This window comes from Phaenicophaeus curvirostris, chromosome 1 (genome assembly GCF_032191515.1).
Source record: "Phaenicophaeus curvirostris isolate KB17595 chromosome 1, BPBGC_Pcur_1.0, whole genome shotgun sequence".
NCBI lineage: Eukaryota > Metazoa > Chordata > Aves > Cuculiformes > Cuculidae > Phaenicophaeus > Phaenicophaeus curvirostris.
In genome coordinates this window covers 46,986,311-47,005,401 of record NC_091392.1, presented here as the reverse complement: position 1 = coordinate 47,005,401, position 19,091 = coordinate 46,986,311, and the positions used below count along the sequence as shown (strand labels likewise).

The following is a 19,091-nucleotide window of genomic DNA, read 5'->3' as shown; positions in this document are numbered from 1 at the left end:
GGGTGTTACAGTGGTTATTTTCAAGGACATCAGGTAAAACTTATTCTCTTCCCCTAGACTAAACAGGATTTAATTCTTCATGTGTCCACTTGACTACTTCCTCTACGTTAGATTTCTAATGTACATATGGTACATATAGATTGCCTGTGTTCAAGAAGCTCTGAGATGTATGGTTTAGTTTTTAGGCTGCCCTGGGTGGAGTCAGGAGTTGGACTTGATGATCCTTGGGGTACCCTTCCAGCTCAGGAGATTCAATGATTTACATGGGAAGAGTATACACACAATATTGTGTAGCATTAGTCTTGGAAGAATTAAAATTTCAAACTATCTCATTATTACTGCATTGATAAGTTACTACAATTAAGTTCTTCCTCATTTGGAATTACACTCAGAATAGTTATAAAATTAAGAAATAAAATAACAGTCAGTGTTTCAAAATGTCAATTGCTGCTTCTTGCACAGAACTGATGGGAAAGACAGACTAACCACTTACAACTTCTTCCTTATGCTTTTAACTACGTGGATTTGTTTTTATACTTTCTCTCTGTAATAAAATCAACGAATAACAACCACTCAGTAAACTCCAATTATGTATTTATATTTTTCCCATTATAAGTATGCATGCCTCATTTTCTAAGCATTTGCCTCAAAACACACTGTCAATCTGGGACCTACTTTACTCTGTGACCCAATAATTCACCTATTTTTTAGAACACACCACTGGGCAGTAGGATAGCAAAGATGATAGTATATTAGCTATCAAATTACAAAAAGTTTCCTGTTACCCTAAAGTAACATAAAAACAAAGGCACCCACCCACATTGCTGTTAGTGGATCTTTCTTTGGTGTTATCTGCAGAATAAATGATAGCCACTGTCCTATATTCTTCAGATAGCTTGCACACAACCTAGGATGTGATTGCTTTTAGCAATCGTCACACTGTCCATGAATAAGCCACTGAACTTCAATCCTGAAGCACATTTACACAGTTCTAATTACACAGTAAATGATCTAATCCATCCTACTCCAGAGAACAGCAACAAGTCTAAGTTTTCCCTTAAAAATAAAATATGTAACATCTGCTACAGTTAGCAAAATCATAGGGGGAGAGGGAGGGAATGCTAGTCTGCAGATCAGTCAATCAAGAAGTCCATTTAAATACGGGTTTTGGACAAATGTATGCCTCATGAATATGATACATTTCAAGTATATGCATAATAAAACTATGAAGTCAATCGTGTCATTTTCAGTGGAAACAGCAGAATTAGTTTCATGAATATTACTTCCTCTGAGAAATAGGTTATCAAATTCCATATAGAAAATTATTTTTAAGTGAGAGCTTCAAAAAAAAAAAAGTAGATAGTGCCTGTGTCCCTCCATTTAAGTCTGGTGCACATCACAAAACAGCTCTACCTTGACCTGTGGGGTTATGAATAAGGTACACCTCTGACACTTCAATAAACAAAAGGTAGCTCCAGAAGATGACATTTAATGATACACATGACCATTTCACTGTTACACGTATGCTAACATCCACCTAAAAAGCAGAAGCAGCAGCAGTTTAGGATATCATTTTCTTCATACAAGCTTCAAAACCACAAATACGCTTAGTAAAATGAACTAAAATTTGATTTAGAAAGCCTAGAAAAGTGTGCTAACTTCATATGAAGCCACAGAAGTTCTTAGATCTGCTTGTTTCCATATAAATGAAATGGAAAAGTTGAAATGGGTTGGTTAAACAGAGCAGGCAAACTAATCAGACAATGCAAGAATAAACAAATGGCGTCTTTAGTGTCTGGGTGGTTTTGGTTCTTGGTGGGATTTTTTTGTTTTGTTTTGTTATTCCTTTTAAATGACTTGTCCAGAGTCATCTGCTTCAGAAATCTAGAAATTTATAATACTGTTAAAAAAAAAAATTGTAATCAAAGACCTTACAAAACAAGCAACTTCTAGCAGAAACCCTGAACTACTAAGACAAAACGTGAAGTTTTACCTCTACTATGTTTCTTTTGCTGTTACTTCTGAAACAGCTGAGTTGATGACACTTTCTGAAAACACCTTAATATAAACTAACAAAAGAGCTAACAAAAAGGAGCCTCAGGTATACTACAATTAATCTATTCACATTGCTAAACGGCTATTATGATACATACTGCCTTTCTAGCAGGTCAGCTAGAGTCTGTCACAAAGCACTCTAATAAAGTCCCATCAACATGATTTCTCTGTACTTGTACATCAATTTCCTCCCCCACCAGACAGCTGTATCTGAAAATCAAATGAGGAAACTAGGAAGGTTCTGTAATTATTACCTGCTACTGACAGATTAAAAGCGAGCATAAAGCACAGGAATTATTTCAAAAAAAGTAGAAGAGTAATTCTTTGAGACCTGTGCACTAGATATGGATTTGAAGAGACAGAATATTCAAACTGCAAACTATTGAATCAGCACACACACAAAAGAAGGTATGAGGGCATCTCCAGACTTTCAAATTCTTTGTACCTCTGAAGCAGTTCGATTGCTGCAGAAATTCCAAGGCACTAAACACCAGACAAAAAAAATCCATAACCCAGCAAACAAAACCAGAACTACTCAAGGCTTCAGCTGATTTCTGACAACAAGAAAAAGGAGTAAACTGTTTGTGCAAATGATTCTTTCGTCAAGATATACCAAAGCTGAAACGTAGACCAGCTAAGAAGCATTTTCACTGCAGCAACTGCTGCTATCTAATTGTCGACCAGGCAACTAACCATGTTTTCTGTAACAGGAGATAAACACAGACTCAAAGGAACTTTGAGTTCCATAGAGACTACAGCAGATGTTTAGTTTCTGGTTTTAGCACTGTATATACCAAAAATAGAGATTAACTGGTTCTAGCAGTTGTGCAAAATAAAAAAAGGATGTACTTAAGTATCAACTCTGTTGCCTTGAAACCTACAGGGGAAGTTCATGGCATGAGCTGTGCAATCAACACCACAAATCTGGGTCTTGAGCAGTTGTATCAAGGATCTACAAGTCCATAAACAGGAAGAGGTCCACTTTCAAACTGCCTAGGGCAATGGATGTAAAGCAATTTAAGGAATCCTTTCACAAACCTAGAATCAACCTGTACCATAGACAGGTCTTTTTCAATACTGAAGCGACCCCCATAGTCTAGAAGAAAGTCTTGTTTCTGGCCCCTTGAATAAACAAGAACTGAGTGGCAAATTCAAAATTACATGTCTTGCAATTCTCCTGGAAGTTCTAGGTAGCTCAGGAGATAGTGACCAACAATTTGCAATGCTATGGATGCTGCATTTTTTTCTCCATGTCAAAAATATCTCCCCCCCCCACACACACTTTAACACTTCTGTATAACCAGTATTAGTAATTTTTAGTCTAAAATCTTTGTCACTGGCAATATAAAGAGTTTTGAACTACTTGCATTAGTGGTCTGGAGCAAGTGTTAATACTATGAATTGGCCTAAAGACCCTACAACAGTACTGTAGGCTTAACAAGCCTTCAAAGAGGATAGAGCACAGGAAAATAAGAGGCAAAATTACCTTTTGTACTCGAGCATCAAAAACAGAGTGACTTTCTCTAGGTCATTTACTCATAGTATAGCTAGTACTTCTCAAAATCCATCCAAAGAAAACACTGGCAATATCTCAAGAAGCAGTTTTCTTCATCTCATGGCTACAAAGAGTTTCAACCTGCAGTTCACTATACACTCAACACTTTTTTCCCCTGTTCGGAAAAGAGAGCCTGTTTGGGCCAAGATCAATCAGAAGCATGGAATGATTTCACATTCCAGATGAGGATTTTTAATCAAGACCATTGTTACAGTTAGCTCCTTAGTTGTAATGTTTTCTGCAAGAGCCTGTCAATTCTTTCAGGACAGCCTGAACTGGCCTGACTGCACATCTATTTTTCACCAACACCACAACCCTCACAGTCAGGACCGATGTTCTTACACACATTGCAAATATCCATTCAATTAAGGCCATATGAAGTACAGAAACGAACAGCACTGAGTGTTTTTTGTGCAGCCGTTCGGTTGTGCATAAGAGGGAACAACCTGGCCAAGACATCTGGCACACATTACCATCATTACAACTTTTCACGTGATTTTAAGAGCTCTGGTCAGCACCTGTATGTCAACATGGAAGTCACAATGTGCTTCCATAGCCTACTCTTAAGGAAACCAAATCTCGCAAGACTGAAGAAATAAAATACCAATCTGCTTTGGCATAAAATTAAGCGGGCACAGAATACTCCACCTTCCTTATAAAGCTCTATTATAAGGCTAAAGATCAAGATAATTCTTTTAAAAAATAAGGGCCTATTTAAAACAATATTCCTCCCTCTGTTTGTAAACCTAGCATCGCAGTCAAGATACTGCTCTACCACTTGTAGCTGGCTATTCTCTGTCCTGGCTCACAGAAGCTGAAAGCATGAATTAAGTCACATTCACAGGCATCCCGATTCACCTACCTGATATAGGGATCCCTCCCAGACCTGTGCTGTGTTGTGGTGGGAGATTCAAGTCCAAGAAATTACTATTTGAGGTGGGATTTGCTGTGTGGTTCAAGTGCATGATGCTATTGCGTGGGAAGGCCATCCAAGGATAGCGAGCTGCTTGGCCTGGAAAACTGAAGGAGTTGTAAACGGCTCGATGCTGTTGAAACTGTGGGAACCTCTGTGGCATGACTGGAAAGGTGCTACTGAGAGAGTTGGCATTTGTGGGTGCAGCAGGATGCAGGAATCCAGAGCCTGGCCCTTTGGCAGCTGTAGTGTGTGGGGTAGGGTTCTGAAGAGATGTGGGCGAGAGGGAAGGTTGGTCTTGGACTGACAGTTCCTTCTCAATCAGGTCTGCTAAGGCTTTACGGGTGATATCAAACGGGTCAAACCCTAAGTCATCCTCTTGCTGTTTAGAGGAACCAAACCCAAAAGCCGCTTGCCAGTCTGTGGAGGAGGATACTGGTATAGTTTCTGTCGGAAAGGAGAGGAACAGGATTTGGAAAAAGAATTAGTAAGTATTTATACATACAAAAATTACACCCTCAGTGTATCTGAATATACTGCCAATTATCTTGCATATAATACTTCCTCATACATTCCCAAAAGATACCTTATTCAACAGCTTGGAATACCATTTTCAGATCAAACCGTTGTACACTTCTATTTAAGGTTAAGTGGTAGAACTAGCGAACAGAAGTTTTACTGCAGAACTGCTCTGTCCCTGAACTACAGAGAAGCCTTGCCAAATTGCATTTTCAGTAATAGCACCAAGCAGAAAGAGACCAATAAACACTTGCTTAGAACCTTCTTTACGCCTATACTGCTGGATCAAAGTGTGATCAAGCATAGTTGAAATAAGGCTGTTACTCAGCTCCATATTTTACTTTCGGTATTAATGCTGTGCTTCAGCTCTGCTGTACTAGAAGGGAGGTTGGGGGGAGGAACCTCTGACCACTGTTAAAAAAAAAACCAAGCCCCCTCCCCACACTGTAAACCCAAACTGACTACCATAATGAAGAAAACCAAGCCAAATTCAGTAGACACATTGATAAAACAAAGAAATAAGGAGCTGTATTAAAAGACATCATTAAATATTTTGAGGCCATGTTGCAAAAAAGGTCATCAGAATTTCCCTGCATTTTCAGCTAGCATTTCATTTTGTTATGATGATGAACGTTATTCAGGTTCAGTGAATGAAGAATCTAGGTTCACAGTATTTTTCCTCAAAGCTTTGGTAATGCAAGCTGATGACTGCACAGTAGTATCACTCACAACATTAACTCCCTCTACTGGTAGGGAACCTGGTCTGCTGCTTTAAGGAGCTAAAACTGAGTTCAGCATCTACACTTGTATTTTCACTCTAAAATCCTTAACAGATAAAAAGAGCTACCAGATAGCCAAAACCTTATTCTCTGTGTTCTTGTTTAAGCATGAAATTCATGATTGCTATGAATTACGAAACTAACAAGATCTCTACTGCCTCGAAATTTTCTCTCACTGCCACTTAATCCTCACAAAATTGGTCTGTGTAGTACCTTAGCACCAAGCAATTTCCTTGGTAATAAATACTGTTTCCAAACAGGATTATGACATCCAGAAGAGAAACATCAAAAGAAGACTAATCATTAAGTAAACCAACTGTATCCTAAAGTCCCATTTACATAATATTGTTTCATTTAAATGAATTTCCTAACACCTCCCTTCGATTTATAATATGGGAGCTCTTAAACACTGTCAACCATTCCAAAGACTACGTAAATACCCTTAAAACTACGTTTAATTCATATGAAGTGGTATTTCATACAAAATACCTGAAAAACACAGGCTTTGTTCAGTTGATGCAATACAGCGTATTTTTATCTTTTCTGAAGGTATACTATCTCACTTCACAGAACTTACGCACCTTCAGGTAACTAAGCAGGACACTGATGTTAGAATTATAGATTAAAACAAGTCATTACATCAACATAAACTGGAACTACATAGTCTCCTCATCCTCAAAAAAACCCGCAACCTTGGATATTATGCATACATGTCATCCCATTATTCAGATGGGCACACGGCTAAGAAAACTAAAATAAGAATTCTGATAATCTAGCCTTGCAGCTAGAAAACTCTGTAAAGTTTCTTCTAGGAGAAACCCTTATATCAGTGCAATTCATTTGTAGTTAAGTGACTAATTTTAATAATTCATGAAGGGAAAAAAAAAATCAGTATGGAGCAAGTCCCAGAGTTTTTGGCTCTATAGTTTCAGACGTGAGTTGCATGTGCAAGCAACACCCAACCATGTCACCTGTGTACATACCTGATGTGAAGAGGCTCTGTGGTTCTGGTGCTGTTGGCCAGTCATTTGAAGTCTGTGGAGAGCTGGGGAATGGAGGAAGCCCACTAGGGATGGGGTTAGGGTGCCGAAAGTTGTCAGAGAAGAGCGACTGTGATTCTGTTATAGCCCCTTCAAAAGGAGACCGTGCACTGTGATTAGATGAACTGATGGGTATAACTGGATTGGGTTTTGTTAAACCAGGCGGTGGTGAAGGCGTGTCACTGTTCGTTATCTACAGGAAAGAGAGGAAGAAAAACAATTAGGACAAAGTATTACATATAAAATATTCTTCACTAATACAGTCGAAAAATTTCCTCAAAACTTAGGCCTGCCATTAAGTTACCTAATATATAGCTCAGCACAAGGTCAAACAAAAGTCAGCTTAGCAATAGCATTTTTTGGTTTTGTTTGTAATGACAGACATCAGAAAGCACTTGCTTCTCCAACTCCAAGTTGCATCAAGCTCTCGAATTCAATTCTTATATTGACAGCATTTATCTTTATGTCTTACCTGCTGCGAGCTGTCACCATTTCCTATACTGAGGGAATCTGAAGGTTTGTCGATAGGGCTGCAAAAGTCGGAGGGGAAAAGAGACAATTAGACACTCCAGCATTTAACTTGAAAATCAACAGTTAGTTTTGGAGCGGTAGAAAGACCTTGAAATAAAGACAAAGCAAAATTAATTAGGAAGAATTAAGGAGGAAAAAAGTCTGCTTATGGTTTATGAGACTACGTTATAAGCATTCAACACATTTGCCATATACTGTAACACTACTTTCCACCACTCTCCACTCTGCTTGGTGACTGCCCTGTTAGGGAACAAAAGGGAAGTTTTAAACAAGTTCACAGTCACTATGCCATTCAAGAAACAGGACTCTTGTACTACAGCAGTATTCTGTTTGTAGTCAGTTCCACCTATTCTACTACTGGAGAGAAACTCTGGAACAGATTTGTTTTCCAAATATTTCAGTTGTCAGTTCCCATACAAGTCCTAAATAAATGTGTGGCGAGATAAGAGATCAAATTAACTACTTATTCCTGGTGGAAAATTAAGTTTACCCCCAGCCTTCAAGCTTGAACTAGCATAAATTAATTCCAAAGTGAGAAAACTGAGTTTTTAAATGACTGAAGAGGAAAAACGCAGGAAAACACACAGCATAAAAAACTGCCAAACAGAATAAGTGATAAAAAACCAGCAGAAAACCACCTCAGAAAGCTATTTATAATGGGAATTAAGATGACTGAACTGAAACAGCACATCTCAAGATTCAAGATTCAGTAGGTATCTGTGCGCAACCTTAATCATGCTAAATACCATACTGATCAATCAGTGTTAGTTCAAGTACAGATTAAAATAACAGCTTCACATCTTCGAAGTACTTGGATTTTTATCTGCCTATAAGAGAAGATGCACAACCATCAGGCTGCACAGCCCAAAACACTGTTCTGGAAATAAGGACCAGAAGTAAAAACATGAATTGCAGTTCTATTAAGAGACCAGAACATGACAGAAAGCAAGCTACAGGCATGATCTGTTAGCAGAAGTCAAATTCATACATATATATAAAAAAATAAAAATTACTAACTGGGTGTAGACTTCACAATCTAGCTACACCTTGTTTTCAACCACCTCTTGCTGCTGCGAAGTTTAAGTACTGCACAGATCCAGATATCATTGGTCAAAAATTCATAAGATAAGATTGCTTCCCCACCATATTTGCTGTCCAGAATAACCAGAGACGAAACCTAGAACTAATTCTCTTCCATTGTGAAGAAGTTTTATAAGAGTAATCCATCAATAAAACCAATTTTTGTGCAAAAGAAAATTGACTGAGCTGGTATCTCCAAGGTAACAGAAGCTGAAGTGTTTGTGACTATTAAAGAAGAATCTGAGAAACAGATTTGCAAACAAATACCTGCAACTCAGTCGTCCAACTGTATGAATAAAGTTCTACCATTTGGAACAAACTGCCTCACGTTACTAATGTCTGAATACCCATAGACTAAAAGTTTGCTGTGGGATCTTCACTACACTGTCATTCTGATTGCAAAGCTGATACTTCAGCCAAATTCTTTTCCTACAGCTGCTGACAAAAAGTCACAATGCTGCAGTTGAAAAAGCTATGTGCAAGACAACTTCTAATGACAATCGAAGCGCTGCAAGTGTTTATTAGACTTAAACCTGCTACCTCCTATACTAAGGAGCCTTTAATGGTATGACAGTGTTCTAGCCCCCATAGTGAACAAGTTTCACTATGTATTGGCTGTAATATTTTTACCTATATTTAGTGCATTCTTTTCAGAAAGATAAAAAGGAAGCTTCACGTCACTACTGAGATGCAACCACAGGATCTCTGATTACACCTCAACAGGACTGCTATTAAGCCTAACAAGAAGGTACCACTTTCAAAAGCGTTCATAATGATAATGCATTGGTTCGATATTGATTTAAAATGAAGGTCAGCTACTCAATGGGCAACACACCACTTCTTGAAATATTAGGGTTCACCTTATTTTTCCATCCAGCCTCTGAATGAGGCCACCTAATACTACATAAGGGGGTCCACAAAAAAAAAAAAGCAGCATGACTACAGACTCCCACCGGAACAGCAAGTGATGATTATGATGGAAGGACACCAGTTCTATTCAAGGAGGGCACCAAACGAAGAAAAGTTGGTTACCAATAAGGAAGTTATTGCAAGCAGATTAATTGCTTCCTCTGCACAAAAAACCTCAGATGAATTGCCCTGTTGTTCCTGTTACTGAGTGGTAATCAGAGAACCCTTACCTCTGCAGTTGTGTTTCTGGAACAGAACATTGTAAAGAGATGACAGATATTCAGCCCTGACATTTAGTTTCCTTCTGTTGAAGCTTTTATGAGTGACGAGCCTCCTGATGTACAGCAACTATCGTGTAACTTTTGTGGAAGCTTCTGTATAGAAATGAAGGGCTCAGCTGTGGCTGGGACCATGCTGCTATGTAAACTGCCGATCCCCCAGTTACTCAGTTCCCCTCAGCCCTTACCTGTACCATCACTTAACTTCACATTAGGGTTCTCCTGCGCAATCTGCCAACTGGTCTTTCTGACACAAGCTACACTGAGCCCATTTTTTAGTCACCTGCTCAGGATCTGAATCCAGCTCTCCAACCAGAAAGAGACTGGAGAATCATTCCCTCCACACCAATCAGTGAGAGAGAAAGACAGCTATCTGAAGTATAAAAGACAGCACAATTACCCGAAATCTGAGTTTGCACCGTCTGGAGTCATGTGTTCTGGGTCTGTGCCATTTTCTAATATAGGAGGCGTTTTCCTGTGTTCCATTGTTAAACCGTTGGCTGATTTACTTGAACTCTGTAATGATGGCCAGGCATCTTTGTTATTACTGTTGGGTCTGGAAAAAGGCAAGAGTGGAGAAAAACAAAAAAAAAAAAAAGAAAAAAGTTCAAGTTATGAGGAAAGTGTTTTTAAAAACTATAAGCACTGGGAGAATGAATCCTTGTGCCAGACAATCCATAAGAACAGATTTATCTGGATATTATTTCTCAGATTTTTAAATGGTGACGACTTAAAAAAAAAAAGAATTTGTGGGGAGGCTTAAGAGAAAACTGAGGGGAATCCCATTTTCTTCACTGACTAGATTGCTGCTCTGCTAATGCTAAAGTCCAAACTTGCCTGTTCGGAGGAGGAGAAAAAAAAGTAAAAATCCTTCAACAGCTTCAGTTATCCAGACCTACACACGCCTCACTTATTATTGGTTTTATCCCATAAGTAACTGTAATTTCTGTTAATCATGATTTCTTATTAAATGTATTATATTCCAGGTTCTACCAAGCCTGGCCTTAACAGATAAAGTCCATGTTTTAAGCCTACACAAAGGTCCACAGCTTTAACAGATCATGAGACCAGTTAGACTGACACACTGTTCATCGAAGCTACTGCTCCTTTCATTTATAATTTAAAGCCATAATTGCTTCCCTTTTATAAAGTAACACTGAATTTCACTTCAGAGTGAACATTAGATCTGAAAGAAGTTAAAGAGGATTCAAAGCCTAAGTTTCTGCTGAAAATAGCAACACTTTATACAAACTAAAGTGAGCTGGAGTATCATCTATAACTGAATGCATTCAAATATACAGTCATTTGCTAATCCTACAATTTTACTATGGAAGATATGCATTTGCTTTCTCCAGTTCTTCAATATCAACTTTTTCATTTGCAAAATTATGGTGTTTTTAATATCCAAATGCTGTCTTCATAAGGAAGAAGGTTTCAAAAAAAAATTTTTTTTAAATACATACGTTGCCTTTGATGCCTCTTTCATTCATATGTTATTACATGGCCCAACATTTTCCTCACATTTCTAGGTCAGTTTAATAAGTTCACAGTTGGAATCTGGAAATTCCTACAGCTGCTACTGCAACAGAAGTGTTTCCTACTCCTGTTCAGATAGAATTGGTGTTACTAGCTACCCTCAAATCTCAGTTAGCATGGTAAGACTTTCTATTCTACCCCCATCTTTGCTCATACAGTATGTACACAGATGAGAGCCCTGACCCAATTTACAGATCTCAGCTTTGCTTTGTAGGCACTTCAAGTAAGTTAGAGATAGTGAATTGATCAGGTACTGAACATGAACAAATGAAGAGACATCATCAGCACAATGTCGGTGATTTAATATTCTCACCCCTACAAAAAAAAAAAAAAAAAGCTGTAATCCAGATGTTACAAGACTTCAAATTCATTAACAAATTTATTTTAAATATCAAAATTTGTGTCTGCTGAAGTGCAAAGCCATCTCTATGCTAAAACTAACTTCAAAACATCAGTTAAAAGTCAGGTTTGCATCCAAGCGGAGAGGCAAAGAGACAGAAATGCTCTTATTTTTCAGGGTGGTATTTTGGGCATGTGAGGTGTTCTATTTTAGACAAGTTGAAAGCTTTGTGCTTATAAAGAGCTGTTCTCTAAAGCACCACCAAGTGCTTAACAAGTGTTTCCACTCATAGCATAAGAAAGCATTAATTTCAACTTCAGTTCTTTCGGAAAAAGTCAGCTGAATAGGATAAAAAACACAAAAGAGCTTAATCTGTTTTAAAGGTGGAAAATACCCCTACTTTTAAGAGAGTGCAGTCAACATGACTATGAAGTAACACAGCAAAAGAGGAGTACCCATAGAAACAAAGTAGCACTAGGGAACTCTAACACTTGCCTTCAGCAGTCTGAAGAAAGGTCTGCAAGTAGAACCTTTTCAATTAGAACGCAATTGTGAAAAAGCATTCACGCAGATTTTAACAAACTGTTCTCTACTACTGGATATTTATAATTAAAAAACTACTATTTAGAACTCAACTTCTGTTCAAGTCCAGAATGAAACAGAAATCCTGCACCCCAGAAATACAAGAACAATTACAAAGTTGTCAGAGGCTCTCACAAACTGCCACAAATATTAATACCATATCAATGAATCGGCGAAAACCAAGAATGTGATTGGGTAGAAAACTATCAAGGAGAAAAACATGCATTCAACAGTACACAAGCTACATTTTTTACTGATGAAACAGGACTTTAAGGAACAGTTCAAAATCCCAGTTGCGAGAAGAAATTCACTTTGTGACCCAAAAGGTGGTGCCTTGCCTTCAGCAAAGAACTGAGCCTGTGTTGGGATGATGATGTGTAGCTAACAAGAGAAATTAACTCCAGACCACTTGCTGCCTTTAGAGTAACATACCACTTTTTCCACAAATGCAAAAATGTTAGCACCACAGACTGGCTAAGCTCCAATTCATAATTGCTTTCTGAAGTCTTAAAAGCTTGCTGCATTTTCAGCTTGAGCATTCTTTTCTCACTGGTATCATTTGCTTTGTTGGAATCTAATTAGGTTTCAAATTAAGATTAGTTCAGGTTCTGAATGTAAAACAATCAATGCCCAAAATGCAGGAAGTGGTGTATTTGTTTTACTCACTGCACTCTTCCTTCCAAGTCAATACTGAACCAGCACTCAAGAAATAAGAAGTGGCACAATCCTTATCCACCTGGAGGTCTTGACCACTTGCTGTCAAAACGGACATGATGCTTCCTCCACAATTTAAAGAAAATACTTCCAGTACACCAGTTCGCAGAATTATTTTCTGCTTCATCAATCTCCAATGACAATATTTTTAGATACAGTACTTTCTTGCTTAAACTTTTGCGCAGTGATGCTGCCACTGGCATATTACTATCTACAAAACACAGGAGTGGATGAATTGGCCCCACAACACAAACCCTGATTACAAGGTCGAGGTGCACACAGACTTTTACATTCCACTCTGCCCATTTCATTACTTAATTCTTACAAAAAGGAGTGGAGGAAATTGTTAAGAGTTTTCAATTCTTTATCTTAAATAGGCACTTAATGGAATAATTTTCATAAGGACTGATGATCTTAGGCTTTCATTTATCTTTGTATGACTCTGTACTCACATGGACAAATCTTTTCATAAATTACTGAACCACATCAGCAGAATGTTATTTTAACAGGCAGTAGTAAGTAATTATCTGCAATTACAACATAGGGAGAATAAATCATATAAGTTTATTAGATAAAAGCAAGAAAACTTCTGTTCACATCTTGTGCATTCTTACTCTCACAAAAGAAATAAACTGTTTTTACTTTCAGTTTCCAAGGTCCTTACACATAAGGTTAGGATTGCACTATAAATCACAATGTAAAAAACACAGGAAAATACACACAGCAAGACTATAAGGCATCTCAGTTGTGAGAGTACAGGCTGCATTCATCATGACACCATACCAAGAAAGCCAACATCTAGTCTTTAATAAATATTGCAGTATGTATTTACACAAATGTAAAATACAAGATCTTCTTTCAGAAAAAGAATATCTAATTTTGAAGTAGTGAACCAAATGCTTAACACAGGAAAATATTTCTTTACCTAGCGAGAGTCACACTCACTTTGTATTAGAACAAAGCAGTGAAATGTCTGCACAGAGAAAGAGTTTATCATGTAATAACCACTAAAAAGAACAAGCTGCTTAGGGGATGCAAAAAAACCCCAAACATTTAATTTGGGATTAACCAGAAAGAAAGCATGGCCAGGCAGTCCAGCATCAGTACTCATGCATCATACCTCTGCAGGGCTGTCACTTTGTTCTTGTTCTTGTCAACTGTACCCGTAGATAACTGGAGGAAGTTGGGGTTTAGTTTGTATAATTCTTGCAGTAGTTTCTGTTCATATTCTTGGTGCTTACCCGCCTAAAGAAAGAGAACACACAATGAATGAATACTGGTTTTATATTTATATACATATATAAAAAAAATATTTTCTCTATATAAATGTACATAGGTACATCCCAAAGCTTAGTAAATGAGCTGTAACAACTTAAGAGATCACTCCCAACAAACTCAAAATAGTGCTTCTCAGTTTCATCACTGATGTGATCTCAACAAATCTGAAGCTTGCCTAGAAATCACTTGGATGTATTTACCATTTTTGAGACATCTAAAGTGGAAACATAATTACAAACTTACTTGAACTTGCTCTTCAGTTCTAATCAAGAGCTTCACAATATACCTTCTAAATCACAAACAGTTCAACCTCCAAAGCAGTCTGTTTGACACATCAACAATATTTCAGCTTTCAAGAAGCTGTGAAGGAGCAAAGAGCGCCTCTCTTTTAAACCAAAAGTTCTAAAATTGAAGTAAATTTACATAGGTTTACTACAAACAGCTGAGCTGGTCTGAGTGCTAACAATCACGTGACAAGGAGTATATTCAAAGCAGTAACTGATAAATCATTCTTTTTTCTCAATTGAAAATTTAAAAAATTATTTTATCGAACTGAATTAACTGAGAACAACTTGTTTTCAGAAACTGAGGCCATCCAATCCAGCTCCAGAATATTTTATCTGGCAAGTGAAGGAAGACTATTTTTCAGCCTGGCTTATCTATAACATTCTGTAGCTAAACATTTTAAGCAAAAACAGCAAGATTCACCACATCCCCAACAATTAAAGTGAGACATGAATCAAATTCAAGATAAGCATTCACATTTTTTGTAGGTTGTTATATCACTCCAACCTCAGAACTACTATTTGCAAGTTAAAGTATTGTAAGGAGTTGAATCAAGACGCAAAACAGAACAGCAAACTCCAAGTTGTCAATAGCTTGTATCTAGAGTCTCCAGATAAAGAATTGTCCTTTAGCAAAGGAAACAAGTGCCAAGATTTATGGTCAGGTCTTCTGAGTCTTAAGTCTGGTACATTTTGTTATCTATTCATGTCTTCAATATGGATTTAAAGCTCTCAGTACCTGTACACCAAAAAGTTAATATTTCTACATTACTTGATTCCCTTTGTACATGTTCTGTTGGCACAGGAATGGGACGGATGCATAGGCAATGTGGACGCCCTCTTAGAAAAATATTACAACCTAAAAAGACCCTATTACTTGTTTTTTTAAAAAAAAACAAACAAAATCCAATTAAGCCACAATATTTGAGAAAGTTAAAAAACGCAAACAAACAGTAGTGCTGAGAGACTAAATCCCTTATAGCCTCCTACAGAAGGGTAACTGTGTCTCCCACTTGAATACTTCTGGTTAAGCACTACAAATATCTCCAGTTTTTTGCTACTTAATTTTCCAGTTTTCCAATACTGTTAGATTCTGAATATGTCCTCCTCAACATAGTTAACCGACAAAATCCTCAAAAAGGACACTAGTGTATGCATCGTCTTACCCTACTACAAGTTTCTACATCCAAGCTACTACGTACAGTAGAAAAATGTGTGGTTCTACAGCATGGTTCACCTAAATTCAAACTTCATGAGAAAGAAGCTTTCTAAAGGTGTGGTATTTCTCCATCTGCTATAAACAGAAGATAAGCAACTAGCTCAGATGCACAGATCTGCACTACAAACATTAAGCAGTTGAGTAAAAAGAGCCCTCCCTGTACAGCTCATCTTGCTTAAGACTTCAGTGGTAGAAGACTGAATGTTATGGCCAGGAACATCAGGCCAGAACCTAAGCTCATGTGTGTCACAAATGGGAGAAAGAAACAAGATTAAAATCTTACACAGGAACTTAATGTAGACATACTTTATTTATAATAAGCAATCCAGAGGTCAAACTTACCATCTCCAATCTATCTTACCTAAAGTCTCAACTTTACTTACAGAGACCTCCTGCAGTTCTACCAGTTCTTTTCAGTTTGTGACATTTGGTTCTATTAACAATTACTGAATCTAGAATATCCATTGACATCTTTTTTAAAGCAGAGAATCAGAGCCCAAGACCATGAACATTAAACAGATCTGTAGACTCATGGATGCTAACTCAAACCCCAAAAGCTGTAGACCAAGGTCACTGGATTGTGCACTGAAAGTACAACACATTTTTCCAATAACTCCCAATTATTTCCAATAAACTAACATGGAATCAAGAAGAAAGTTTACTGCATATAATAAGGAACAGGAAAGGAAGCTTCATTTAAGTCACCAAGATCAAGCATAACCCACTCAAGACTTCTGATGAGCTTACACGTGAAATTGAATTCCTGGCCAAGGAATGTAGCCTAGTTTTAACTGGCTGTTAAGCCAGAGGACTGACAGATGGCCAGTGTCTTCTATAAAAAAGGCTGTAGAAGAAATCCTGTGAACTACAGGCTGCTAAGTTCAACCTCCATCCCCTCTCATATTATCAGTCTACCTTAAAAGAAAAGGTGGAAGTTGATGGATAAAAATAATCTGCTGAGAATGAATCTGAACACCTACTTTAAAGGGAAATCCTACTTGACAAACATGCAATTTTATGACGTGTCAATAAGGATAATTAAACAGGATCCACAAAATCTTAAAGACTTTGATAAGGTTTCATATCAGAAGTTATATATGACACTGCCCTGGTATAACAGATATGTTCTTGGATGGATTGAAGCTGGTTCAAAGACAGAAAGGCAAAGGTAAGACTTACTGGTCACTCTTTTAGGCTGCAGAAGCAAGAGACAAGAAGAATGATGACTGGCATCAGTTTTACGTAACACCACCAGCATGCGTGAGAAACAAACGAAGAACAAGTTCCCTGATGATAATGCAAATCTCTTTGGATAGTCAAATGTCATACTGATAATAAGGAACTCTAAGAGAACCCCAAAGAACTCCAAAAGTCAAAAAGATAACTAATAAGCTGCACCAGAGACATGTCAGGTAACACACCAAGGAAAATGTAGCCTAAACCATATGAACTCTATATTCAACTGTGAACTGGCTGTTAACAGCTCAGTGAAGAGATACTTGGGTTACTGCCAACAGATCTCTAAAACAGTCACTTCATTATTCACTGGCAAACAAACAAAAAATGTGCTAGGCATCATTAGGAAGGACACTTGAAAAATGTAAAACCGGGCCAAATAAAATGAAAAGCTTACTGCCCACTGCCCCCCCACACACCCAAAACACTGAGAATTGATAACATTAAGCTTTACATCCCCCATATTATGGGTACGATGTCTGACCTCTACATCTCAAAGAAGATACAGCTAAAAGGCACTGAGAAGAGAAAAATTATCACAGCAAGAGAAGAACTGCTTTAACAAAGTAGTTTAAAAGCCCAGAAACTCTGATTTGAAGAGAAGGTCGAGAAGGAGAAGATCAAATTTTTCACAGCCTCACAAAGGCAATGGATAAGGTGAAGAAGGGGTCTGCTTTCAGCAAAAACTACGAGGTTAAGATTAAGGGACAAAACTGACTAAAGATCAGTTTAACACAGGCGAAAGAAAGCATTTGACAAAGCAGCTGGTGAACTTCTGGGGCTTGCTGCCACAAGAGACTACAGGGTTGACAGTATCAGCTGGTTTTAAATGGATTAAATAAACTCATGGCTGACAGCTCTGTAAAAAACTAAAAAGCCTACATAGGAACAAACCCTCAAACACGTAATGCAACAGATCTAGAAAGAAGCTAACAGGGAAGGTGGCCCAGTTTGCTACTTTCTCCTTCAATTCTACCTCCAATTGCCATGATCAGTGACAAAATATACAGTACAGGGACTATACATCTGAATTAGCAGGGTATTTCTTAATTTATGAAAGCATAGCTGAAATAGCTGAACTGCTAATATGTGAAAAAATATGTTTAACAGAGATATTCTTCCTTGCTCTCTGGCTTACATCGGCCTAAATTAGCCTTGATACTAAATTTAAAAGCTTTACCATACCTCACATACAGGTACAGACCCAGACACCTAACACCTCAAAACGTACCAACTTCAAGAAAGTAAAGCTATCCATTTATTTGCTTCCCCACCCTACACAATAAGCATTTTGATGTCAAAATAGTCAGGTACTTATGCTCTACTATAGTTACCCTCAACATTTTCTTTCCAAACAGCTTCTATACCCTTCAGAGCCTAAAAGGGACTTCAGAATTAAGACAGCATGGTCAAATCACAGTGCAAATTAAGTCATGATACACGTCACAAAGCCTACAGAAAAACACAGATCTGCATCGACCTCTTTCAGAGAGATTTCCGATATCGCATGTTACTTTGCATTGGCATGAACAAAGAGAAAGTATCTAACTCAAGGTTAGAAGAATTCTTGGCTAGGAGTTTACCTCCATCTTTTTGACTTGTGAACAATCAGTGGCCTCTTAAGCCTTCCAAAACAGCACACAATGAAATATTTAACTGTTCACTTCCAATAGCCTACTGGTTAACCACCTTTTTGATTTCAAAATTCATGTCTGCAATAACATCCAGCAAAACTCTACATTATACAGATATTAGACTAAATTATATACCATAAAATACATACACGTCGTGTTTCATGTATTTCCCATTCAGTACACTTACCTGCATTTCCTCTTTTGTGAAACTGGCTGCTTCATCTCCCAGTTCATGTAGATACATGCAGTCTGGTTTTGGACACTGCATATTTTTTAGAAAATAACTGCAATATTTTGTTGTACCTAATGATGCCTGAAAAAAAAAACCAAACTACTTCAGTACTGGACGTTAAGAATGTCTTAAAATATATGCAAAATAATTCTTTCCAAAGATACGGAGTTCCATCGTAATGCATTTTTTTTGGTCCAGATGGACTAGGGAGACCATTTGTAAGGAATCTATACCTATATATCTGAGGACTAGACAATTAGGATGTATTTATATTTTCATCCAATCTAAACCAACAAAATAAGAGAATCAGTAAATATGTGCATTCATAATAGCAAGAAGCCAAGTAAGTAGTTATGACTTCGTATTACATGAAACTG

The 19,091-nt window shown here is 37.6% G+C and overlaps 1 protein-coding gene across 4 annotated transcripts in view; it reads right to left on the bottom strand.

Annotated features, from left to right (window-relative positions):
• CNOT4 (CCR4-NOT transcription complex subunit 4) overlaps positions 1-19,091 on the bottom strand; it is an 82,876-nt gene that overhangs the window by 15,310 nt on the left and 48,475 nt on the right. For 2 of the 4 annotated variants that reach the window (XM_069857189.1, XM_069857179.1), the window contains exons 6-11: positions 18,670-18,795; positions 13,952-14,076; positions 10,060-10,215; positions 7,334-7,391; positions 6,805-7,054; positions 4,473-4,970 (exon numbers count right to left, since the gene is read on the bottom strand). In XM_069857189.1, the coding sequence (XP_069713290.1) occupies positions 4,473-4,970; positions 6,805-7,054; positions 7,334-7,391; positions 10,060-10,215; positions 13,952-14,076; positions 18,670-18,795 (1,213 nt within the window). The remainder of the gene's footprint in view (positions 1-4,472; positions 4,971-6,804; positions 7,055-7,333; positions 7,392-10,059; positions 10,216-13,951; positions 14,077-18,669; positions 18,796-19,091) is intronic. The other 2 variants (XM_069857172.1, XM_069857197.1) reach the window with 1 other exon arrangement.